At 37.5% G+C, this 22,765-nt stretch overlaps 1 protein-coding gene across 5 annotated transcripts in view; it reads left to right on the plus strand.

The window, feature by feature from the left end:
- The window catches only part of CENPE (centromere protein E), an 82,193-nt gene that overhangs the window by 45,800 nt on the left and 13,628 nt on the right, over window positions 1-22,765 (plus strand). For 3 of the 5 annotated variants that reach the window (XM_045471426.1, XM_045471446.1, XM_045471436.1), the window contains 15 exons: window positions 426-716; window positions 858-1,016; window positions 1,231-1,518; window positions 1,670-1,774; window positions 1,951-2,238; window positions 2,828-2,986; window positions 3,398-3,679; window positions 4,323-4,481; window positions 5,617-5,886; window positions 8,621-8,725; window positions 10,673-10,891; window positions 12,999-13,196; window positions 13,904-14,107; window positions 16,899-17,117; window positions 20,395-20,580. In XM_045471426.1, coding sequence (XP_045327382.1) covers window positions 426-716; window positions 858-1,016; window positions 1,231-1,518; window positions 1,670-1,774; window positions 1,951-2,238; window positions 2,828-2,986; window positions 3,398-3,679; window positions 4,323-4,481; window positions 5,617-5,886; window positions 8,621-8,725; window positions 10,673-10,891; window positions 12,999-13,196; window positions 13,904-14,107; window positions 16,899-17,117; window positions 20,395-20,580 — 3,132 coding nt within the window. The remainder of the gene's footprint in view (window positions 1-425; window positions 717-857; window positions 1,017-1,230; window positions 1,519-1,669; window positions 1,775-1,950; window positions 2,239-2,827; window positions 2,987-3,397; window positions 3,680-4,322; window positions 4,482-5,616; window positions 5,887-8,620; window positions 8,726-10,672; window positions 10,892-12,998; window positions 13,197-13,903; window positions 14,108-16,898; window positions 17,118-20,394; window positions 20,581-22,765) is intronic. The other 2 variants (XM_045471449.1, XM_045471455.1) reach the window with 2 other exon arrangements.

Raw genomic sequence — 22,765 nt, forward strand, 5'->3', positions numbered from 1 at the left:
ACCTACTGCTGTCATCCTTCATGTCTCAACCAAAGCTTTCCATCCCCCAGGAAGCCCTTCCTAACCACTCAGGGTTGGTTAGGTTGCCACATAACCCTGCAAGAACCCAGCACCCCTGTTTGGTAAGATTTGGCATAATGTCTATCTTTCCCTCTGAAGTCTAAATCTCAAAAAGGCAAGGATCATATAAGTCTCATCTACCAATTTATCTCTAACCTCTGGTAGGATACTGACAGCACACTGAGCCCTCAGGAAAGAAGTGTTCAGTACCTGAGTGATGACAAGTGGGAGAGTGGAAAGAATGCTCTGTAATGAGCCACTGAGTCCTGACTTACTTGTTTTAGAAACTGTCCTGATTTCTTTTCTCTGAAAGTAAAATAAAGTATCTTTGGATGTCAATTCTCTTGTTGTTTTATTCTTTTAAGATCCGAGAGGCTCAAGACAAACAAGAACGGTCCTTCAATATGGAAGAAAAAGACGGCGCACCTGAGAAAATGATGAGCGAGATGGAGCAACTGAAGGAGCAGCTCAAAGCCGCAGAGTCAGCCCTGCAAAGAATGGACGTGGAAAAGCTCGAGATGTCTGAGAGGCTTCAGGAAAGTCATGATGAACTGAAATGTATAACTAAGGAGAGAGACAACACACAAAGGCTGCAAGAAGTTCTTCAGTCCGAAAGCAACCAGCTCAAAGAAAACATGAGGGAAATCATAGCTAAGGTAAGTTTCATCCATCCCCCGTGTGCTTTTTTTTTACTTTTGTAAGCAGATATTTTTGTAAAAACTAAACCTTTGGAAAAAAGAGAGTATAATGGTTATAATGTTTCTGTAAATTTCTTAACATCTCCTGTAATAATGAAGCACCTGGAAACTGAAGAGGAACTGAAAGTTGCTCATCGTCACATGAAAGAACAGGAGGAAACTATTGAGAAGCTAAGAGTGAATCTTTCTGAGACGGAAAATGAGCTGTCCAGCCTTCAAAAAGAATTAGAAATAACTAATGATGAATTACAGAAAAAGGTAAATTGGGGGTGAAGGAAGTGTAGGAAAAAAACTGAGGGAGCTAGCTAACTGAATTACAGAAACTGTTTTTGCATACTAAATTGTCATGGAGAACATTGTGAGTTCTTTTCATTCAAAAACTAAAACGTATTATATGTGTACACACACACATATATATAAGCATGATTTGTGTGTATGTATATTTTAGCTATTAACTTATTATTATTTTAAGATCCAAGAGCTTCATGCGAAACAGGAACAATTTATTACCACCAAAGAAATCAGTGAGACTCAGGAGAAAATGAGTGCACTGGAGCAATTAAAGGAACAACTCAAAGTCAAAGATTCATCACTACAAAGTATAGAAAGCGAGAGGCTCCAGTTGACCGAGAAACTTAAGGAAAGTCAAGATAAAATAAAAATTATAATTAAGGAAAGAGATGAACTGAAAAGGATGCAGGAGGCCCTTCAAATGGAGAGAGACCAACTCAAAAAAAACATTCAAGAAATTGTAACTGAAGTAAGTTTCCTTATTCTAATGATTTTTTAGGTATGAAATAGTGGTAAAGTGGTTAACAGTGATATTCACTATTGCTTTATTAATTTCTATCCAATCATAAAGGGACTGAAAATCAAACAGGAACTAAAAAACTACTTATATTCTTTTGAAGGAGTACCAGGAAACCATTAGTACAAGGACTTTTTCAAAGAAGACAGATCAAGAAGCAAATATTCAGAAAGATTTAGAAAATTCAGATGCTGTATCACAAGAAAAGGTAGGTCTTATTAAGTTGGAAACTGACATCTGATTATTGTGTTCCTCATATCCCTGTGGAAGAAAATATTACATACATTAGATAAAATGTAAAGATGATTCACTTGACTCAGAAACAATTCCTCCTTTTCCTAAAAATTTCTGCCTGTGTCCTAACTTGTTTTGTTGTTTTCTCAGATGCAAGAACTTCAGCAAAAAGAACATCAGCTTCTTAAGATGAAGCCTGTCAATGAGACTCAGGAAAAAATGTGTGAAATAGAATACTTGAAGAACCAATTTGAGGCCCAAAAGTCAACTCTGGAAAATATAGAAAAGGAGAATGTAAGGTTAACTCAGAGACTTCACGAAAACCTTGAAGAAATGAGATCTGTTATGAAAGAAAGAGATGATCTTAGGAGTGTAGAGGAGACTCTCAAAGTAGAGAGAGACCAGCTCCAGGAAAACCTGAGAGAAACCGTAATGAGAGTGAGTTACTGTTTTTCCCCCATCCGGTAAATATGACACTGTGTCCTAAAAGAACCACGGGCGATAGGATTGGTATGAGTGTAAAATTGGTCCAACCTTAGGCAAGGTTGGAGGAAGGGATATTTGATAATATCTTCCAAATATTTCAATACGTTTATTCATTGACCCAGAAAGCCCAGTCGTAGCCACTTATCCTGCACACAGTAATGCAATTGTGCAAAGATATCTGTAGAAGAATATTCATTGCAGAAAGTTGTAAGAACAAATCAAAGCAAACCACAAAAACCAGGGAAAATACCAACTGTCCATTAGCAGGAGACTGGTTAATGAGTGCAGCAAACTCAGACCACAGAGTACTAGGCCATGGATAAAGAATGAGGCAGTGCCATGGTGGTGATTTGGAAGTATCCTCTTAAGGAAAGGGGTAAGTTATGGATTAATGTATCTAACATGTATTGATGTTTAAGAGTAACTAGAGGATGAGGCCTAAGGGGGTGGGAGGCATATTTACCTCTTACCCTCTATCTTTCCACACATTGTTTGAATTTTGTCACTCTAAAAAATCATTTTCCTTTCTCTAATGACAAAGGACCTGGAAAAACAAGAGGAACTAAGAATTGCTCACATGCATGTGAAAGAACACCAGGAAACTATTGATAAACTCCAGGACATTATTTCTGAGAAAACAGATGAAATATCAAATATGCAAACGGATTTAGAAAACACAGATACTGCCTTAAAAGTACAGGTATGGTTTTTATTTGAGAGTTTACATTAGGTCTTTTTTGTAATGAAACAGGATATGAATTAGCCTAAAATCATAGACAAAGATTTGCCTGCTTAATTTAGAAAGTATTATTTATCGGGTGCCTGGGTGGCTCAGTCGATTAAGCATCCGACTTCAGTTCAGGTCATGATCTCACAGTTTGTGGGTTCAAGCCCTGCATCAGGCTCTGTGCTGACAGCCCAAAAGCCTGGAGCCTGCTTCAAATTCTCTGTCTCCCTCTCTTTCTGCCCCTCCCTGCTTGCACTGGCTCTCTCTCTCTCTCTCTCTCTCTCTCTCTCTCAAAAATAAATAAACATTAAAAATTTTTTAAAAAAGAAAGAATTATTTATTAATATCAATCTATATCTTAACTTATTATATGATTATCTTAAGATCCAAGAACTTCAGGAGAAAGAACGTCAACTTCTTAAGGTAAAAAATGATCTCAGAGAAAATATGTATCAAGCAGAGCAATTGCAGAAGCAGTTAGAGACCCAGAATTCAACCCTGGAAAGTGTCGAAACTGAGAAGTTAAGGCTGAGTCAGAAACTTCATGAAAACCTTGAAGAAATAAGATGTGTTACTGAGGAGAGAGATGGCCTAAGAAGAGCAGAGGGAACCCTTAGAATGGAGCGAGACCAGCTCAGAGAACGCCTCAGAGAAAAAGAGGCTAAAGTAAGTTACTCTTCCTCTGCTAGTGAGTAAATGTGTGTTTTTCTGACAGCAGGGAACCGTGCTTTGATGTGAGTGGCACTGTTGATGTGAGTGAACTGATGGAACCTTTTACAAAGGCGGGTAATTTGGTATTGTTCTTCAAAATTTTTAATTCTGTTAGCAGTATTTTCTTTGTGGACTTCATCCTACGTGTATATTTATGTACATACACAAACACACACACACCACAAGGTGTCCATTGTAGCAATTTGTAATAAAAATTAGGAAACAATCTAAATATCCATCAGAAGGAAACTGGGTAAATATGAACAGTATGTCAGAATACTGTGCAACATAATTAAAAAAAAAAAATGAAATAGGTTTGGATGTTCTAATTTGGAAGCCCAAATAACTTAGAGGGAAAAGCAAGCTGTAGAATAGTATTATGTATCATGTATTTGCCTCTGGAAAGTAGGAGTAGATTGTGGGGAGGTGAGGACAGGGAAAGGGATGAAGGGAAAGCTTGTAACTTTCTAACATCTAAGATGTAGCTTAAGAAGTAATAGTTTTATTATTTTTACTAAGAAAATATCACTTTTATAAAAAAAAATACTAGTTAATGTTAAGCTATGTCACCATTCTTAAAATTTCTCTAATGACAAAGGACCTAGAAAAACAAGAGGAACTAAGAATTGCTCACATGCATGTGAAAGAGCACCAGGAGACTATTGATAAACTCCGGGGCATTGTTTCTGAGAAGACAGATGAAATATCAAATATGCAAATGGATTTAGAAAATTCAAACGCTAAATTACAAGAAAAGGTATGAAGAAGGTGCTTGTTTGGGTATTTGATTTAATTTATATATTTTTTAACGTTTATTTATTTTTGAGAGAAAGAGAGAGAGAGACCGAGAACAAGCATGGGAGGGGCAGAGAAAGGGAGACACAGAACCCAAAGCAGGCTCCAGGCTCTGAGCTGTCAGCACAGAGCCCAATGCGGGGCTCAAACCCACGAACCGTGAGATCATGACCTGAGCCAAAGTTGGACACTTAACCGACTGAGCCACCCAGGTGCCCCTGGGTATTTGATTTATTCGTGCCTAAACTCATATGGGGATGTAAAATGGTTTAACAACATTGAAAACATCCTGACAGTTTTTACTAATGCTGAACATACACCTGCCTGTGGCTCAGTATTTCTATTTCTTGGATATGTACCTGAGAGAAAAGAGTGCATACTTTCACATAAAGCTGTGTACAAGAATGTTCATAACAGTTCTAATCATAACAGCAAAAAATGGAAAACAAGTGAAATGCCTGTCAACAGGAAAATGGATAAATACATTGTGATTTTTTTTTTAAAGACAGTTCTTTTTCTTAATTTTTTTTTTAATGTTTATTTATTTTTGAGACAGAGACAGAGCATGAATGGGGGAGGGTCAGAGAGAGAGGGAGACACAGAATCTGAAACAGGCTCCAGGCTCTGAACTGTCAGCCCAGAGCCTGATGCGGGGGTCGAACTCACGGACTGCGAGATCATGGACTATGAGATCATGACCTTAGCCAAAGTCGGACGCTTAACCGACTGAGCCAACCAGGCGCCCCGTGATTTTTAACTTCAAAGGCAGGCAAGACTCATCTAGGATGAAAACAGTTCAGAATAGTGGTTAACTCTAGGAGGGGGCACACAGAACCTTAAGGGTTGCTAGAAATGTTTGATATTTTAATCTGGGTTGTAATTATATAGATGTATACATATGTGGAGAATAATTTAGCAATACACTTAAGATTAGTGTATTTATGTATATTATACTTCAAAAGAAAATAAGTTTTGTGTGGAATTATGCCAAATATTAATGAGTGACATGGGAAAACTGTCTTAATTTCGAAACTATTTTTTATCCTTCCCTTAAAAACTGTCTGTATCCTAACATGTTATATTATGCTTATCTTAAGATTCAGCAACTTAAGGCAAATGAACATCAACTTTTTAAGTTAAAGGAAGATGTCAGTGAGACACAGAAAAAAATGTCTGAAATAGAGCGATTAAAGAAACAATTCAAGGACCAAAGTTTAACTCTGGATAAAATAGAAATGGAGAACTTAAATTTGGCCCAGCAGCTTCATGAAAACCTTGAAGAAATGAAATCTATAATGAAAGAAAGAGATAATCTGAAATTGGAGAGAGACCAGCTCAAGGAAGACCTACAGAAAACTATAGCTAGAGTGAGTTGGACTCTTTCTACCTGTCCAATAAACATGTTTTTAGTATAAGAAGCTTCCTTCTTTGGAAATAAATAATAACTGTTGGTGAAACTGTAAATGTTATAAACTTTCAGGGAGACAGTTTGACAATGCCTTATTAAAGATTTATCAGCGTATATATCTGCTACTGCGATTCCACTTTGGAGGAATTTATCCTACCAATATATTCACACATCTGGGCAGAAATACAACAGCGCTCACTGCAACGTTGTCTGTGCTGACAAGTCTGGAAGCAATCCAAGTGTCCACTAATAAGGCACTGGCTAAGTGGGGTTCATGTGTATGATGGAGTACTTAGCATGAGAAGAGGGCCCTCTTTCTGTGATAGTGATGTAGAATGATGTCCAAGTGGTATGAGAGAAAGGAGAGCAGTTGGCAGAGTTCACCAGGAAACCCAGCTACGACGGGTGAGGCTGGGGACAGGGACTTGACTTTATAGCCTTCTGTACTGCTCTCATTTGGGGGTGCTGTGCTGCTTGTTTTTAACTGGGAGCATGCATTTTTTAAGATTTTGTCTAACTAGTTCATCATTAAGAAAAGGTAATGTGCCTTTACATCATAATATTTCTTCATTTCTTCTAATAATGAAGGATCTAGAAACACAACAAGAACTAAAAGTTGCCCATATGCGTTTGAAAGAATACCAACAAACTATTGATAAATTCAGGCAGAGAGTTTCAGAAAAGACAACTCAGATTTCAAATATTCAAAAGAGTTTAAATAAATCTAAAGATGAATTACAGAAAAAGGTACATGTCATTTTGTTCTTTGGGGAGTAACTGTGTCCAAAATCACTTGGGGAATGAGAAAGAATATAAATACAGATATTTAGAGATAGAAATAGATGTACATATATAACAAATAGACACAGGAATTCTTTTTGCATTCTAACTTGTTTTATAATTATCTCAAGATACAAGAACTTCAGAAAAAATAGCTTCAACTTCTTAAAATGAAAGAAGATGTCAATAAAACCCATAAAAATATAAACAGAATGGAACGATTGAAGCAGCAGTTTGAGGCCCAAACTTTATCTATGCAAAGTGTGGAAGCGGATAACTTACACTTGACTAAGAAACTTCATAAAAGACTTGAAGAACTCAGAATTGTAGCTGAGGAAAGAGATGAGCTAAGGAGGATAAAAGAGTCTCTGAAAATGGAAAGAGACCAATTCAGAGAAACGTTAAGAGAAATGATAGCTAGAGTGAGTTCAGAATCTTCCTTATCTAGTAACTGTAAGAATCAAGCTTTCTTGACAAGAGGAACAATTTGGGTTTTTTGTTGTGGGGCTTGGGGATTTGTTTTTTGTTGTTTTGGGTTTTTTTTTTTTTTTTCCTTTTCTTTTTGGAAACTTCTACATACAGGGAAGGATAATGGGAAAACTATTACTATAATTTTTCACACAAAAGAAAATACAGTTTTAAAAGAAGCCAAAATATTTTTCAGAAAATACCATTTTATTTATTTTTTTTATTTTAAATAGTTTTTTTTTTTTTAATTTTTTCTTTAATCTTTATTTATTTTTGAGAGAGAGAGACAGTGTGTGAGCAGGGGAGGAGTAGAGAGAGAGGGAGACACAGAATCTGAAGCAGGTTCCAGGCTCTGAACTGTCAGAACAGAGCCTGACGCGGGGCTTGAACTCACGAACAGTGAGATCATGACCTGAGCCGAAGTCAGACACTTAACCAACTGAGCCACCCAGGTGCCCCCCATTTGATTTATTTTTAAGAAAAGACTTGTTACATAAAGCAGACTATTTTCTTTAATGTAATTTTTAAAAGGGATTTTTCACCAGGAAATGGCATTATCCTTAAGGAAGAAATATTTGAAGGACTAGATCTGTAGAAGAGTAAGTGCGCCATTTCTCTGCCTCTACATGACAGAGTCTTAGGCATAGGCTCATCTCGTCGCTCAGTTAGAGAAGTGGCCAGCTACAAAGAGGAAAGAAGTTCATCCAGTAGGACTGTAGGTATTTAGAATCACATGTCTTAAAAAGCCCAGTTGAACTCTCAAGAAAATAACATAAAATTCAGACAAATAAAAAATCATATGAAATCTGTAAGAAATCTTTTTTATTCTCATAATTCAACAACAGAGCAGAAGACCATGTCATCTGCAACATTAATAGAAACATGAGACCCTTGGGAATCATCATTATGTGGGCCCTTTATAAAAAGATTTAATTCATTCAAAGATCAATCATTCTTCTAAGTACTGTAGTAAATAAGTGGGAGAAAAGGTTTTAGGTCGTACTTCGAATCAGAAGTCCAAGATGTAACAGGATATGCATTTTCTATTCCAAGGAGCTGGGAAGAGTGAACAGAGATATTTCAGGTGGTTTTGGTAGCATATTATTTGGCAGCAATTCAGAGACTAATTCTAATTCGGAGACTTGGAATAGCAGGAACCAGACATAAACCTAAAGTCTAATTTGCAGTTGTGATGGTTACGGGGATAAATCCTATCTCCAAAAAATATGTGGTTTTTCCACATTTTTTCTTAGTGAGTCAAGGCCACTTACTACTTAGTGGTACTGTTACTCATTTTCTGACCATTTTTCACTTTGTTTTTGAGTTACAAGTTTATAATTCCATTATTGAAATGATGTGAAAAAATGTAAGTGGACAAGTATATAGACATTAAATGTGAATGTAGTTATAGTTGACGCCTTGTTTATTTCTTTGTATCAAAACAGGACCAACAGAACCATAAAGAGGTAGTAAAATATGAAAAAAAGTTACCATGTAATGGGAAACACCACCTCACAGAAAGCCTGAGAGACAAGTGCTCTAGGATAAAAGTAAGTGTCCCATGTTAAAATTACAAATAAATATTGGTACCCTTCCAGAGGCCTAGAATGGAGCCTCTGGGGAATGAGTAGATAGTGCTCAAAGTTTTTTTCAACTTTCTAATCTAGTATAGGTGTGCAAGTATGTGCATATGTATGTACATAAACACACAAAATGGGGAGGGGGGGGGTTATTTTAAGGCCCCACTGGAAAGATGATATTTGAGCAAATACCCGAAAGAGAAAGGATTGAGCCACATAGCTATCTAGGGGAAGAACGGGATAAGAAGAGAAAATAGCAAGTAAAAGCTCCTGAGGCAAAAGCCTGCCTGGTGGGTTCCAGGAACATCCAACAAGGGAGAAAGCTAATAAGAAATGAGGTCCGAGAGTTCATGAGGAAGATGCAGGCTGTGCAGCCTTGAAAGATCTTTGGGTTTTAGTCTGAGTGAGATGGAGATTTATTGACAAATTCTGACCACGAGAGAGACATTATCTGACTTACATTTTAGAGGGATGACTCTGATTATTGTGTTGGAAACAGAGTGGAAGCAGGAAGAGCATCTGAGAGAAAAATTTCAATAAGCCAGGCAAAGTTGATGGCGGCTCAGCCCAGAGAAGAATCAGTGGAGTAGTGAGAAATGTTTGGATTCTAAATGTATATTGAGGGGAAAAGCCAACAGGATTTACCGTCTCGTTCCAATTAGAATGCAAGATCCCTAAAGATGTTGTGTGTTTTCTGTGGCTATGTCACTTAGCACATTCCTAATGGAACATGTATTTATTAAAAGTACAAATGAATGATTACACAGTGCTGCTTCATACTGTAACATGATTCATACTAGGACCAAAGGCAGGAAATGAATGTACAGCTAGCTTTTTCTTGAGTTATTAAAAAGGAAGCTCATTATTGTCCGAAGCCCCTTGTTTTATTATTTAGCACCCTGAATTAAACATGTTATTTGTTACATGACTGTAGCAATATGTACTACTGTGTTCTTCCACCTGCGCTTTGACCAGTGTGTCCCCTGCTTGGCCTCTAATCATTTGAACTTACAGACCAGGCTTGTTGGGTGTCTACCATATGCTAGGCACTATATCAGTTCTTTATCTCATGAGATACGTTTCATTGCTCCATTTACAAAGACACTGAGGCTTGGAGAGGAAGTTTAGTAGTTGCTCAAGGTCATATAGCTAGTAGGTTGGTAGAATCAGGACATGAAATCAAGTGTAAGTTTAGAATTTGAGTATAGAAACATTTTTACAAATATAATTTTATTTCCCTTAAGCTATAATATCTGTGTATATTTCATAGATTACATAGATATGGATATCATATTTACTTTCCCCTAGAAAAGTTTGTGGGACTCATTATAGTCTTTATTTTGTTTTTGGGAAAATGGCTCACTGATATCTATAGTCAGGAAGTAGCAGAGATAGAACCTGAACTCTAACTGATAAAAGTTCGAAAACTCAGATTCTAGGCAGAGAAATAGAAATGTGTAGAGAGGCTGCACCAAGCTGACAAATAGTTAGTTCGATTTTTCGTCACTTGTTTTACCTGCAAACTCACACTGCCTGCTGTGAACATGAGCCAGCATTCAGTCTTGAACTATAATATATACTAGATTGAATTCACTCAAATTTATCTTTAGACTTTAAGATGGTCATTTAAATCATGAATGCATAAAGCACTAAAAGAAAATGTATCAAAATGTTAATAGGGATTGTTTCTGGTTTTCTGTGTTATATTTAAAATTTTTAAATTTTCACAATAATTAAATAGTATTTCTGTAATCCAAAATCAATAAGAGCTCCTTCCCCCCTTTTTGTTAACACAAACATCTTAATTTGTTTCTGCATTACAGAAAATGTTAAGCATAAGTTTTGTTAAAATTCTAGGGCAAGGACTATTTTTGTTACATTAGAATGAATTGTTAAATGAATTCTAATTTTCCTTAGGAGCTTCTGAAGAGATACTCAGAGATGTATAATCATTATGAGTGCTTAGATAGACTATCCCTGGACTTGGAGAAGGAAGTTGAAACCCAAAAAGAGCTTTCAATTAGAGTGAGAGCAAACCTCTCACTTCCGTATCCACAAATCAAACAAATTCAAAAACTTCTTACTGCAAACCAGAGATGTTCAATGGAATTCCACAGAGTCATGAAGAAACTTCAGGTACCACATTTCTTAGTAATATCTTTGTAAATACTGCTATAATTGGTTTTAACATCAGTATATCTAAGTCCTACTTTGGGAGTTGGTATATTTGCTATTTAGTGTATTTACTACCAAATTAAGGGTTATATGGGTCTCAGCATAGTATGTGCAAGATCCAGTATTCATCTAGGACCTGTTCATTCAACAAAACTTGAGCTCTCCCTGTGAATCTGGATACTGCCAAGGTGCTCGGGAGACAGGTAGGAATAACATCTCAGTTATCTCCTGGTCTAGTGCATGAAGCAGATATATAAGCAGGTAGTCTAAGTGTGGTGATAGAGGTACGTGCAGATTGTGTGACATACCAGATAAAGAGTCACAGAAGGTGAGACTGCAGTAGAAGCTGGACTGAGCAACAGTGATTGCAGTCCATTTTGCAGATGATGGAGAGCCACTGGACAGTTTATTTTAAGTAGTGGCAGTAGCACGATCATACCATTTTAGCTACTTCACCATAGAAAAACAATGAGTTTGTGGCAGAGAGAAGAGACAAAAAGCAGTTACAGTGGTCAGATGAGATACTATAGGTGACTCTTTTACCAGAAAAAGATTCACAGGGATGGGGAGGACAAAATAAATTAAAGAAATATTCAGCAGCTTGGGATGCCTGTGTGGCTTAGTTGGTTAAGTGTCTGACTCTAGATTTTGGCTCAGGTCATGATCTCACGGTTCATGAGATCGAGCCCCACTTTGGGCTCTGTGCTGATGTCATAGAGCCTGCTTAGGATTCTTTTTCTCCCTCTCTTTCTGCCCCTCCCCCACTCACGTGTGTTGTTCACTCTCAAAATAAACAAAAAAATAAATAAATAAAGGTTTGGAATTCATCAGCTTATAGTTGCTAGATAATATAACATATGTGAGTAAGGTCACCCAGAAACCATAATAGAAGAATAAGAGCCATGGGATAAAAAGAGAGATCTAGAAAAGATAAATTTTCCAGTCAGTAGCAGAAAAGACAGCAACATGTGGGTTTGAGGCTGGAAACGTCAAAGGAACAGAAAAAAATCAAGCAAAAGTGCTGTTGCTCAAGTCAGTAGAGGACAACACGTCAAAGATAAAGTGGTCAAGGGTGTCAGATACTTCACGCAGCCAGAATATGAACCGAACAGATGCCCTCAAGTTGTTGATTGATAATAGAGCTCATTGGTGACTTTCTCAGAGCAGTTTTAGTTGAGTGGTTAGGAAGGGCCAGATTATAAGAGGTTAAGAAGTAGTGGAAGACTGAGGAAGGAGGGAGGGAGTTGGTATTTGTCTTTCCTAGATAGTTTGCTTCTCAGGCCCTGATACTCCTTTTTTTTTTTTTTTTTTTTTTTTTTTTTAAGTTTATTTATTTTGAAAGAGGCAGTGTGTGCATGCAGAGAAAGGGCAGAGAAAGAGAGGGAGAGAGAGAAAACCAAGCAGGCTCCACACTGTTAGCGCAAAGCCTGACACAGGGCTTGATCCCACTAACCATGAGAGCATGACCTGAGCCAAGATCAAGAGCTGGGTGCTCAACCAACAGAGCTACCCAGGTGCCCCAGACCCTGAAATTTTTCCACAAATCCAGGCAATCAGATATCCAGAATTTATCCAAGAGGTCCATGGAACACATGGCATTCAAATTATTGTTACCTTGATGCCAAACATCTAACTACATGTAGAAAGTACATCTTGAGGCTGGCATACCCATATTGGTTACCCAATCAAGGTATGCAGGACAGGATGTTGAAAATGAATCTCAAGCTTCTAACTGGGAAACATGGGTGGTTGGTAGAGAAAGGTGAGTTTCTAGGGAAAGAGATTATGTTACATTGTAACATTGAATGTAAGGTAATTGTTGAACATCTATGAGATGTATCCAGTAGGGAGTCCGAAGTAAGGAACTAGAAGTCTGGAAGTTCTTCTCCCAAGATACTGAGAGGAGAAAACTGGGGATAGAGAGAGAGGCTCTTTCTTTCTTCCTCACTTACCAGAGGATATAGATAAACAAGAGATGCCATCCCACCTCTTAGTCTTGAGGGTTTAAAACTTCCTCTAAATGTGATAAAAAGTTCATTTCCCAATTTGTTTAATGTTTTTCTGTAAGTATGTGTTAAGCCATGTTACAAAGATAAAGGAAGAACACCATGAATCCATCAATAAATTTGAAGTGTTTTTTATTGATGAAGTGGAAAAGCAAAATGAACTGCTAATTAAAATACAACACCTTCAACAAGATTATGATGTGCCATCCAGAGAATTAACAGACCTTAAATTGAGCCAGAATATGGATCTACATATTGAGGTATCATTTATTTAAATGGTTTCATTAGATTTTAGGCCTTTATGTCACATAGAGAAGGTACCTTTCCATGTGCTTAGAGCCATTTTTCATTTTCCAGAAATTAAAACTAGGTTGCAGGGTGACAAGTGGCTAGATGTAAAGAGTGTCACATAATGGACTAATCTCCTTTTTCAGGACTCCACAGATACAGGAAATAGATTTAGTACCAACAAGTGGGAATTCATAGAACCCCAGAATAAGTTTGCAAATGCTTTCTAAACCTAGATCTGTGGCTGGGAGTCAGGAACATTTTTATTGCAGTAACTCCACATGGAGTGCCTTGCTCTCACCCAGCAGTGTGAGGCTGGCATCCAACTCCCAACGCGTATGTGAGACCTAGTGCACAGGAAAGCTACATGCAGAAGCACTTCGTATATTGTGATTATTGGTCACAGACAGTTTTGACAGTTAATTCTAACAGGCAGAATTCACAGACATTCCTCTTAGATGGCCTATACTGCCAAAAATGTATTATTCAAATCACTAGAATAAAGTTTTAAATTAGAATTACATTTCTAATGTAATTAGAATAAATTAGAATTATATTTATTTCAAAATATTAAGAATGAAAGTTCAGTAAGGTATTTTCCCCTCTTTATGATATCTATATGATATTTAGGTGAAAACTTTCCTAATGTCCAGGTGATTAAATACTTATTTTCACACAGGAAATTCTCAAAGATCTTTCAGAAAATGACTTCCACTGCATAAAGGCTGAATTCCAACAAGTGCTAAGTAATAGGAAAGAAATGACCCAGTTTTTGGAAGAATGGTTGAATACTCATTTTGATACAGAAAAGCTTAAAAATGGCATCCAGAAAGAAAATGATAGGATTTGTCAAGTGAATAACTTCTATAATAACAAGATAATTGTAAGTAATGATTTTCTTTTGTGCTACCTCATTCTTTTTTGTTGTTTGCTCTGATTTTTCTACCTCTTTCTTAAAAAAGACTTAGAACAACTTAATCTTAGGTATGCTTTCTGTAATTTACTTGTATATACTTTATTTTTTTATTTGGAAAAAATTATGTAAAACATGTTCTTCCTCTTATATGTTATGTATGCTTCTTTAAGATAATTAAAGATAATCAACTGACACTTGTAAGGAAGATAAAATTAGGAGGCTTGGGAGACTTAGTTGGTTAAATATCCAACTCTTGGTTTCACTCAGGTCATGATCTCATGGTTTGTGAGTTCGAGTCCCACCTCCGACTCTGCACTGACAGCATGGAGCCTGCTTGGGAATCTGCACCCTGCCCCCCTGCCCTCCCTCCCCCCCCCTCCCCCCCCCGCTGTTCCTTACCTGCTTGTGCTTGCTCTCCCTCTCAAAATAAACTTTAAAAAAAAAAAAAAGAAAGAAAAAAAAATTAAAAAAAAAAAAAAAAAAAGGGGCGCCTGGGTGGCGCAGTCGGTTAAGCGTCCGACTTCAGCCAGGTCACGATCTCGCGGTCCGTGAGTTCGAGCCCCGCGTCGGGCTCTGGGCTGATGGCTCAGAGCCTGGAGCCTGTTTCCGATTCTGTGTCTCCCTCTCTCTCTGCCCCTCCCCCGTTCATGCTCTGTCTCTCTCTGTCCCAAAAATAAATAAACGTTGAAAAAAAAAAAATTTTTTTTTTAAATAAAAAAAAAAAGGATAAAATCTTGAGGTGTAATAATCAATTTCCACTTATGAAATCTTGAATCCTCTTTCCTTTCTCAGTTCTCACTGCTTCTGTAGGAATTGAGCCTTTTCCCCCCAGTAGCCTCAGACAGGGTAAGACATGAGCCTGATTCAGGGCTGCAGGCAGCACCTATGGTCATGCCATAGACAAGCCTGGCCAACTCCTTGGTGGAGGCCTCATTTGCTTTTCATGTTGGTGGTATCACTACCATATGCACTGATCCTTCAACTCTGAGGTTCAAAGATATGGTTTATACCTCTGTTCCCGAGGTGACTGACTGCAGTGTATAGATTCACAAGAATCAACATTGCTGAAGATCATTTTTGTTAATTAGTTGTACTTTCCATTGATGAGGATATCATTCTGCTTTTTTTTTTTTTTTTTAATTTTTGTAATGTTTATTTATTTTTGAGACAGAGAGACACAGAGCATGAACGGGGGAGGGGCAGAGAGAGAGGGAGACACAGAATCCGAAGCAGGCTCCAGGCTCTGAGCTGTCAGCACAGAGCCCGACGCGGGGCTGGAACTCACAGACCATGAGATCATGACCTGAGCCGAAGTTGGCTCAACCGACTGAGCCACCCAGACGCCCCTCATTCTGCTTTCTGAAGTAATCCCTATCTCTAGACCTGGTAAAATACACAGTAATCAGAAAGTTGCTTGTGTACATGGAACTGGAGCAAGGGGAGCTAGATTTAACATCACAGCTTCTAAGATTAATTTCATATTTCATATGTTTGGGCAGTTCTTTTTTGACACTTTAATTTCATCTGGAAACTATACTTAAATCACACTGAAGTATAGGTAATATTTTCGAAAGCTGTTTTCCTATGGAGAGTCATTCCCATATGTTAAATACCTCAAGCTAGCAGAATAGTATGAGCTATTTCAGGGCGGGGGCAGGGGAAGAGTCCACAATCAACAGGGAAAAGTACAAAACCAATATTTGGCTAAGATAATCCCCATATAATTCAGTGTTTTTCTTGTAATATTGAGGGCCTAGTTGGGAGTAGAAAGTAGGGATTCCTACTGTGTGGATGAGCATAGATATGTGGCTTCTTCCAGCACCCTAAGAATAGGAAATGATAACTTCGTATGGTGTGAGCCAGTAGTCTAGAATCCAGGAAAGTCCAGGATGCCAGCAAGAACACAACTAAGTTAGCATCCAAGTCTGATAGAAGTGCCTTAAAGCCACAAAGTTATAGATAAAACCAATAAGGCATTCATGATGAGAGCAAAAATACGTCCCATAACAATCAGGAAGTAAAAAGATATGAGTAATTTCAGAGTTAGCGAAGTTATTGACTATTATTTCCTGCACAGAAATATAAGATTTTCAGATTACCAAAAGTCAGTGAACTATTTTCCCTATAAACATTGAGATTTGAAATGAAACTGGAAAATAGATTGCTGTTAAGTTTATTGAATATGCTCTGCTATTACATGTCAGTTAATGTTTATATAGGACATTATAAATATCATAATACAGGAGCACAGTCGGTTAAGCATCTGACTTTGGCTTAGGATATGATCTCCCGGTTCATGAATTTGAGCCCTGCATCAGGCTCTGTGCTGACAGATCCTTTGTCCCCCTTGCCCCTCTCGTGCATACATGCTTGCATATGCTCTCTCTCTAAGATAAATAAACGTTAAAAAAATTGAATAACAAATGTCATAATACATAATAACTTTAACCTGTACAGTTTTGCAGATTCCTCTCCATAATGTTAGCACTGATTTAATAAAGTGAGGTTTATCATCTTGCAAATCAATATGAATCCTCTCCAGTCCTTATTTTTTATTCTCATCAATGTCCAGCATCTTCTGTAGTTTTAGAAACTGATGCAAACCACAAAGAATGTTCACATTCTTTTAAAGTACTGTTCTAGAGTGTTCTAAACAATGAATTTCAGCATATGCCTTGTCCTAGAATTCTAGTAGTTTTCATAGTATTTTTATATGTAATTCATTTTAGAGTTATAATAGTGTTTTACTATTCAATAGGCTATAATGAATGAATCTACAGAGTTTGAAGAAAGAAATGCTACCATAACTAAAGAATGGGAACATGACCTGAAATCAGTGAAAGAGAAAAATGAACAACTATTTAAAAACTACCAAACTTTGAAGATCTCCCTGACATCTGGTGTCCTTGTTAATGCTGTTACAGAAGACAATAAGAATCTTCATGTTACATCAAGAGCCACACAATTAACCACAGAGGTATGTGATTTCTTATGAGACATTTTTCAGTTTGCAGATTGATCAGAGTTAAAGATGCATTTTATGGAACACTTCAGAGCAAAAGTATAGTATCAAATGTATTAGGGAATGTGGGCCATGTTTGTGTGTGTGATGGGCTTGTTTTTATTTATTTTTTTAATGTTTTATTTATTTTTGAGAGAGAGAGAATGAGCAGGGAAAGGGCAAAGAGAGGGGGAGAGAGGATCAGAAGCGGGCTCTGCACTGACAGTAGTGAGCCTGATGTGGGGCTCAAACTGACAAACCGTGAGATCATGACCTGAACTGAAGTCACATGCTCAACTTACTGAGCCACCCAGGTGCCCCAATGGGCTTGTTCTTTAAATATAGTCCTATTGTGGCTATCACTCAAATAACTACAGAACTATATATTACATGAGATCTTCCCTTTGAATTATAAAGCAGAAGTAACTCATAGCTTAATTTGATTAAAGATACATATACCTTCTCAGGTGCTATTACTATACATTATAAATTTCTTCAATTGTGTAATTTTTTTTTAAGTTTATTTATTTTGAGACAGAAAGAGAGAGGCATGAGCAGAGGAGGGACAGAGAAAAAGGAAGGGGGTAGGCAGAGAGAATCCCAAGCAGTTTCACACTGCCAGCACAGAGCCTGATGCAGGGCTCGAACTCACAAAATGCAAGATCATGACCTGAGCCAAAACCAAGAGTCAGCTGCTTAACCAACTGAGCCACCCTGGCACCCCACAATCGTGTAACTTTTTATTAAACTATAATCTGTGTCTGTATATAGAACTAGCTTAGAGGGTTAGTGCAATTCAGCTTTTCTCTAATTATCATCAGTCTTTAATACTGGTTTGTGTTATATGAAAATTAAAATGGAAAAGCCTGGGGCGCCTGGGTGGCTCAGTCAGTTGGGCATCCGACTTCGGCCCAGGTCATGATCTCGCGGTCTGTGAGTTCGAGCCCCGCATCGGGCTCTGTGCTGACAGCTCGGAGCCTGGAGCCTGCTTTGGATTCTGTGCCTCCCTCTCTCTCCGCCCCTCGCCTGTTCATGCTCTGTCTCTCTCTGTCTCAAAAATAAATAAAAATGTTAAAAAGAAATAAAAATGCGAACCAGGAAGAACACCAACCTGTTAAGTTAATTAATTAATAAATAAATAAATAAATAAATAATAAAATGGAAAAGCCTAAAAAAATATAACAGATGTCTTATATAGATTAACCTGTATCCAAGAATCAATATTATTGGATCAATATTATTGGATGATTATTGGAGAATCAATATTATTGGATGATTATTGGTTATTTGAATGATTCAGTTATAGGGGTACATTGGGTGGCTCCGTCGGTTAGGCGTCTGGCTTCAGCTCAGGTCATGATTTCACAGCTTTTGGGTTCGAGCCCCATGTCGGGCTCTGTACTGACAGCTCAGAGCCTGGAGCCTGCTTGGGATTCTGTGTCTACCTCTCTCTCTACCCCTCCCCCACTCATGCTCTGTCTCTCTCTCCAAAATAAAGAATTAGTAAAACAAAATTTTTTTGAATGATTCAGTTATTTTGTTACCTAGCCTTACTTGGGAATCTGTGAAGCAGGCATACTGTTTTATGTTGTTAGCACACAAAATGACTTCGTGAAGAACCTAAGAGGAAATTATAATTTATCATCTTGAGCAAAATAAATACTCAGAATAAAACGTCAGCCACTAATTTAATAATCAATTACCAGTGGAAACTAGAAGATCACTGGTACAGTTTATCGATTTGCTAATCACTACAGACCTCAGTCAGTTGGTGGAGACAAAAATAGCCGAAATATTAAGCCCATCTACCAAAGCAATAAAGAAACAGAAGAAATATCCATCTTCAGTGACCCCAGGAAATACCCTATCCAATAGTAAATGATATACTATTAATTTGGTAATCATGCCGAATTAGAGTAGCATAGAGTAGTTTGATACGATATGGAAATAGACACATGGAGCAGTGGAACAGAGTAGAGTTCAGCAGTACACCCAAGTAAGGATGAGAATTCAGTGTTTGATAATGGTAACCACCAACTCGGTGGGGAAAAGATGGTTTACTGCCTGTTTGATTCCAGACTACCAGCTAGCCACCTGGAAAAAAATAAATCTGGATTCCTACCTCACTCATTTAAACAAAAATAAATTCTAGATGGGCCAAAAACAAACATTTTCTAGGAAATCCTGCATGTGTGTGTAGGTGAATAATCTTACAAATATGAACAAACTCAGGTATTTAAATTCAGGTATTTTTGTATTTGAAAAGAACTGGAAATAACCTAGATGTTCACTAGTGGTTGATGGGTTAGCTAATTTACAATACCTCTATAAGACAGGGTGTATGTATCCATGAAAACAAAAATGTGGAGAGATCTCTATGTGTTGTTAATGGAAATATCTGGAAAGTATATTATCAAGTTAAAAAGAAACAGAACTGTGGCACTGGGATGACTCAGTCATTAAATGTCTGACTTTTGATTTGGGCTCAGGTCATGCATGATCTCTCGGTTCATGGGACCGAGCCCTGAATTGGGCTTTCTCGCTGACAGCAAGGAGCCTGATTGAGACTCGCTCTCTCTTTCTCTCTCTCTCTCTGCCCCTCCCCCACTTGTGCACTCGCTGTCTCTCTCTCTCAAAAATAAATATTTTTTAAAAAACAACTATATATTCAGTATGTTCCTACTCTGTGTATGACTATTTTGTAACTGTGTACTCACAAGCACTTAAATAGGCATGGAAAATTTCTAGAAGGATACACTTGAAAGAGTTTAGTAGTCATTGTTACCAGGTCAGCTCGGTTCTGAGATGGGGAAACTTCCCCTTCATTATATGCCTTTGAATTTTTCCACATGCTTGTATTTTTTAATTTTAAAATTAGGTAATAAAAGTAAAGGGAAAGCTATGTTATATACATTACTTAAAGAGTCGGTTAACAGGTGTACTTTCTTTAAGTGCTGTTAATTTAAAATGTGAGTGCCTTTTTAATATGCTTAGCACTGTACTAACCAGTAAATAAGATAAACACTAAACCTTGTAATATAAAATTTGGGCCTTTTTTAATCCAAAAATCATCAACTTCTAAATAAAGGAAATAATACATGTGTAAATTGAGTGACATTTGGTTTCTCTTCTATCTTTTCTTAATGCAATCTGAAAAAATAATACCTATATATATGATCGTCTTTGTCTTAAACTTATATTCTGTGATTCTGCCTTCATGGCATACCTTATTTATGTGTGCTTTTTCTCACAGAAAATTCAGGAGTTGGAAACTTCACTGCGTGAAGCTAAAGAAAGTGCTATGCACAAGGAAAGCAAGATTATAAAGCTGCAGAAAGAACTTGAGGTGACTAATGACCTAGTAGCAAAACTTCAAGCACAAGTTAATGAATCAAATAAATGCCTTGAAAAGACTAAAGAAATGATCCAAGTACTTCAGGTAACTTAACAAACTCATTTTACAATAAAAGGGTTTTTTTTTTCTTCTACTGTTAAATTTGACAGTTTACTTGGGACTCTCACCTTTTACTTGAACTTCCTGTTACCTATGTATGTATGAAGTTCAATACTCAAGCTTTAAGAGAGCAGGTGAAGGGGCCCCCGGGTGGCTCAATCAGTTAAGCATCCGACTTCGGCTCAAGTCATGATCTCACAGTTCTTGAGTTCAAGCCCCGCATTGGACTTTCTGCTGTCAGTATGGAGCCTGCTTTGGATCCTCTGTCCCCCTCTCTCTTTGCCTCTCTCATAAATAAATAAATAAATAAATAAATAAATAAATAAATAAATAAATAAGCAAGCAAGCAGAAACTTAGAAATGAAATGTAGGAATATATTTTCATGCAAAATAATGATTATTTTTGTATTCCTAGAAAAATTACTTTTAAAAGGCATATAAATACTATTCGAAAAGTCCCGGCTCATTCAATAAAACATGAAACAGAGAGGCAATAAAAAACAATCTCATATAGTTTAATGTAAAACGAAAAACCAAGAAAATCAATTGTAAATCCTTAGAACTTTTTAGAATAATTATTTAATATTTCAAATCATATTTTTATTCAATCAAGAAATATTTGTTGAGTCTTCTATATGTTGGTCATTGCTCTAGATGTCATGTATACAGCAGTGGAAAGAAAAGTACCTCCCTTCCTTCTAGTTGCTTATATTCTTGTTCAGGAAGACAGAAAATAACCAAGTATATATGTGTGTCAAATGGTGAAAAGTGCAATGGGAAAAAATTAAGCTAGACAAGGGGTGTATGGGTGCTGGGTGAAAGTGAGGGTGGGAGGGAAACCTCTCCTACAAAGCGTTGCTGAGCAGAGCCACACCATTAAGAGGACTTGAAGGGATGAGTGAGCTCTGTGGTAGCGGAAGGGCCTTCTAGGCAAAGGAAATCTCAGATAGCCTAGACATGTTTAAGAAACAAGCCGGGGGGCGCCTGGGTGGCGCAGTCGGTTAAGCGTCCGACTTCAGCCAGGTCACGATCTCGCGGTCCGGGAGTTCGAGCCCCGCGTCAGGCTCTGGGCTGATGGCTCGGAGCCTGGAGCCTGTTTCCGATTCTGTGTCTCCCTCTCTCTCTGCCCCTCCCCCGTTCATGCTCTGTCTCTCTCTGTCCCAGAAATAAATAAACGTTGAAAAAAAAAAAAAAAAATTTAAAAAAAAGAAACAAGCCGGTGTCTCCTGTGCAGAATGAGCAAGGGGACAGAGGTTGGAAAGAAGGTAAGAAGTAGCAGAAAGTCAACTCGTAAAGGGTCTCACAGGTTATCGTAAGAACTTTGATTTTTATTTTGAGTGAGCTGAGAAGTCGTCGGGATTTTGGCAAAAGGATATAATGATCTGACTTAATTTTAAAGGCTGCCCTTTGAAAATCAAATCCAAGAGGGTGTGTTTGTTGTAACTGCTACAATAAAGGGAAGCAGACTGCAACAACTCAAACAAGAGAGAATCTTGTTTCTCTATCTCATATAAAAGTATGAGTTCCAGGTTGGCAGGAGGGTCCATACTGCATGACCATTCAGAGGCTCACTTTTCTCCCATCCTGTTTCTCCACCACCCCTCTGGTGCTGTTTTCATCTGCATGGTTAAAGCCAGGTTGTAAGCAGTTCATGCTCCGGCTCATAGGAAAGGGACAGATGGAGAAGCCAAAATTCATCTTAAAATCTCTATTCTTAAAGAAGGCTCTGGCCCAGATGTGGCACACATCCCTTCCTTTCGTATTTCTTGGAGTTAAGACATTATGCCAGAGTTTTTGGCCCGGACAACTGGAAGGTTATAAACTTATATTCTATAAAATGCAACGTGTATTTAACTCAACATTAAGAAAAAACTTTTAACCTATTCCCCACTATTTGAAAACATCTTGGATATAACTGTCCAATATAATGTGGGGTTTATTAATTGAATAGAGAAGAAAGTAATTTGAACAAATGAATCATTAAAATTTTGTTTCAATCTTGATACATTTCCTCCCTTGTATCATTACAAATTGCTTATATCAAGTAGCAGTGAATTTATTAAAAATTTAAGTTACATTAAAACTTTAGGGACATCCCGCGTGATGGGAAAAAAAAGATTTTTTTTTAATGTTTATTTATTTTTGATAGAGAGACAGAGCACAAGTGGGG

The sequence above is a fragment of the Leopardus geoffroyi genome, chromosome B1 (assembly GCF_018350155.1).
Source record: "Leopardus geoffroyi isolate Oge1 chromosome B1, O.geoffroyi_Oge1_pat1.0, whole genome shotgun sequence".
Lineage (NCBI taxonomy): Eukaryota > Metazoa > Chordata > Mammalia > Carnivora > Felidae > Leopardus > Leopardus geoffroyi.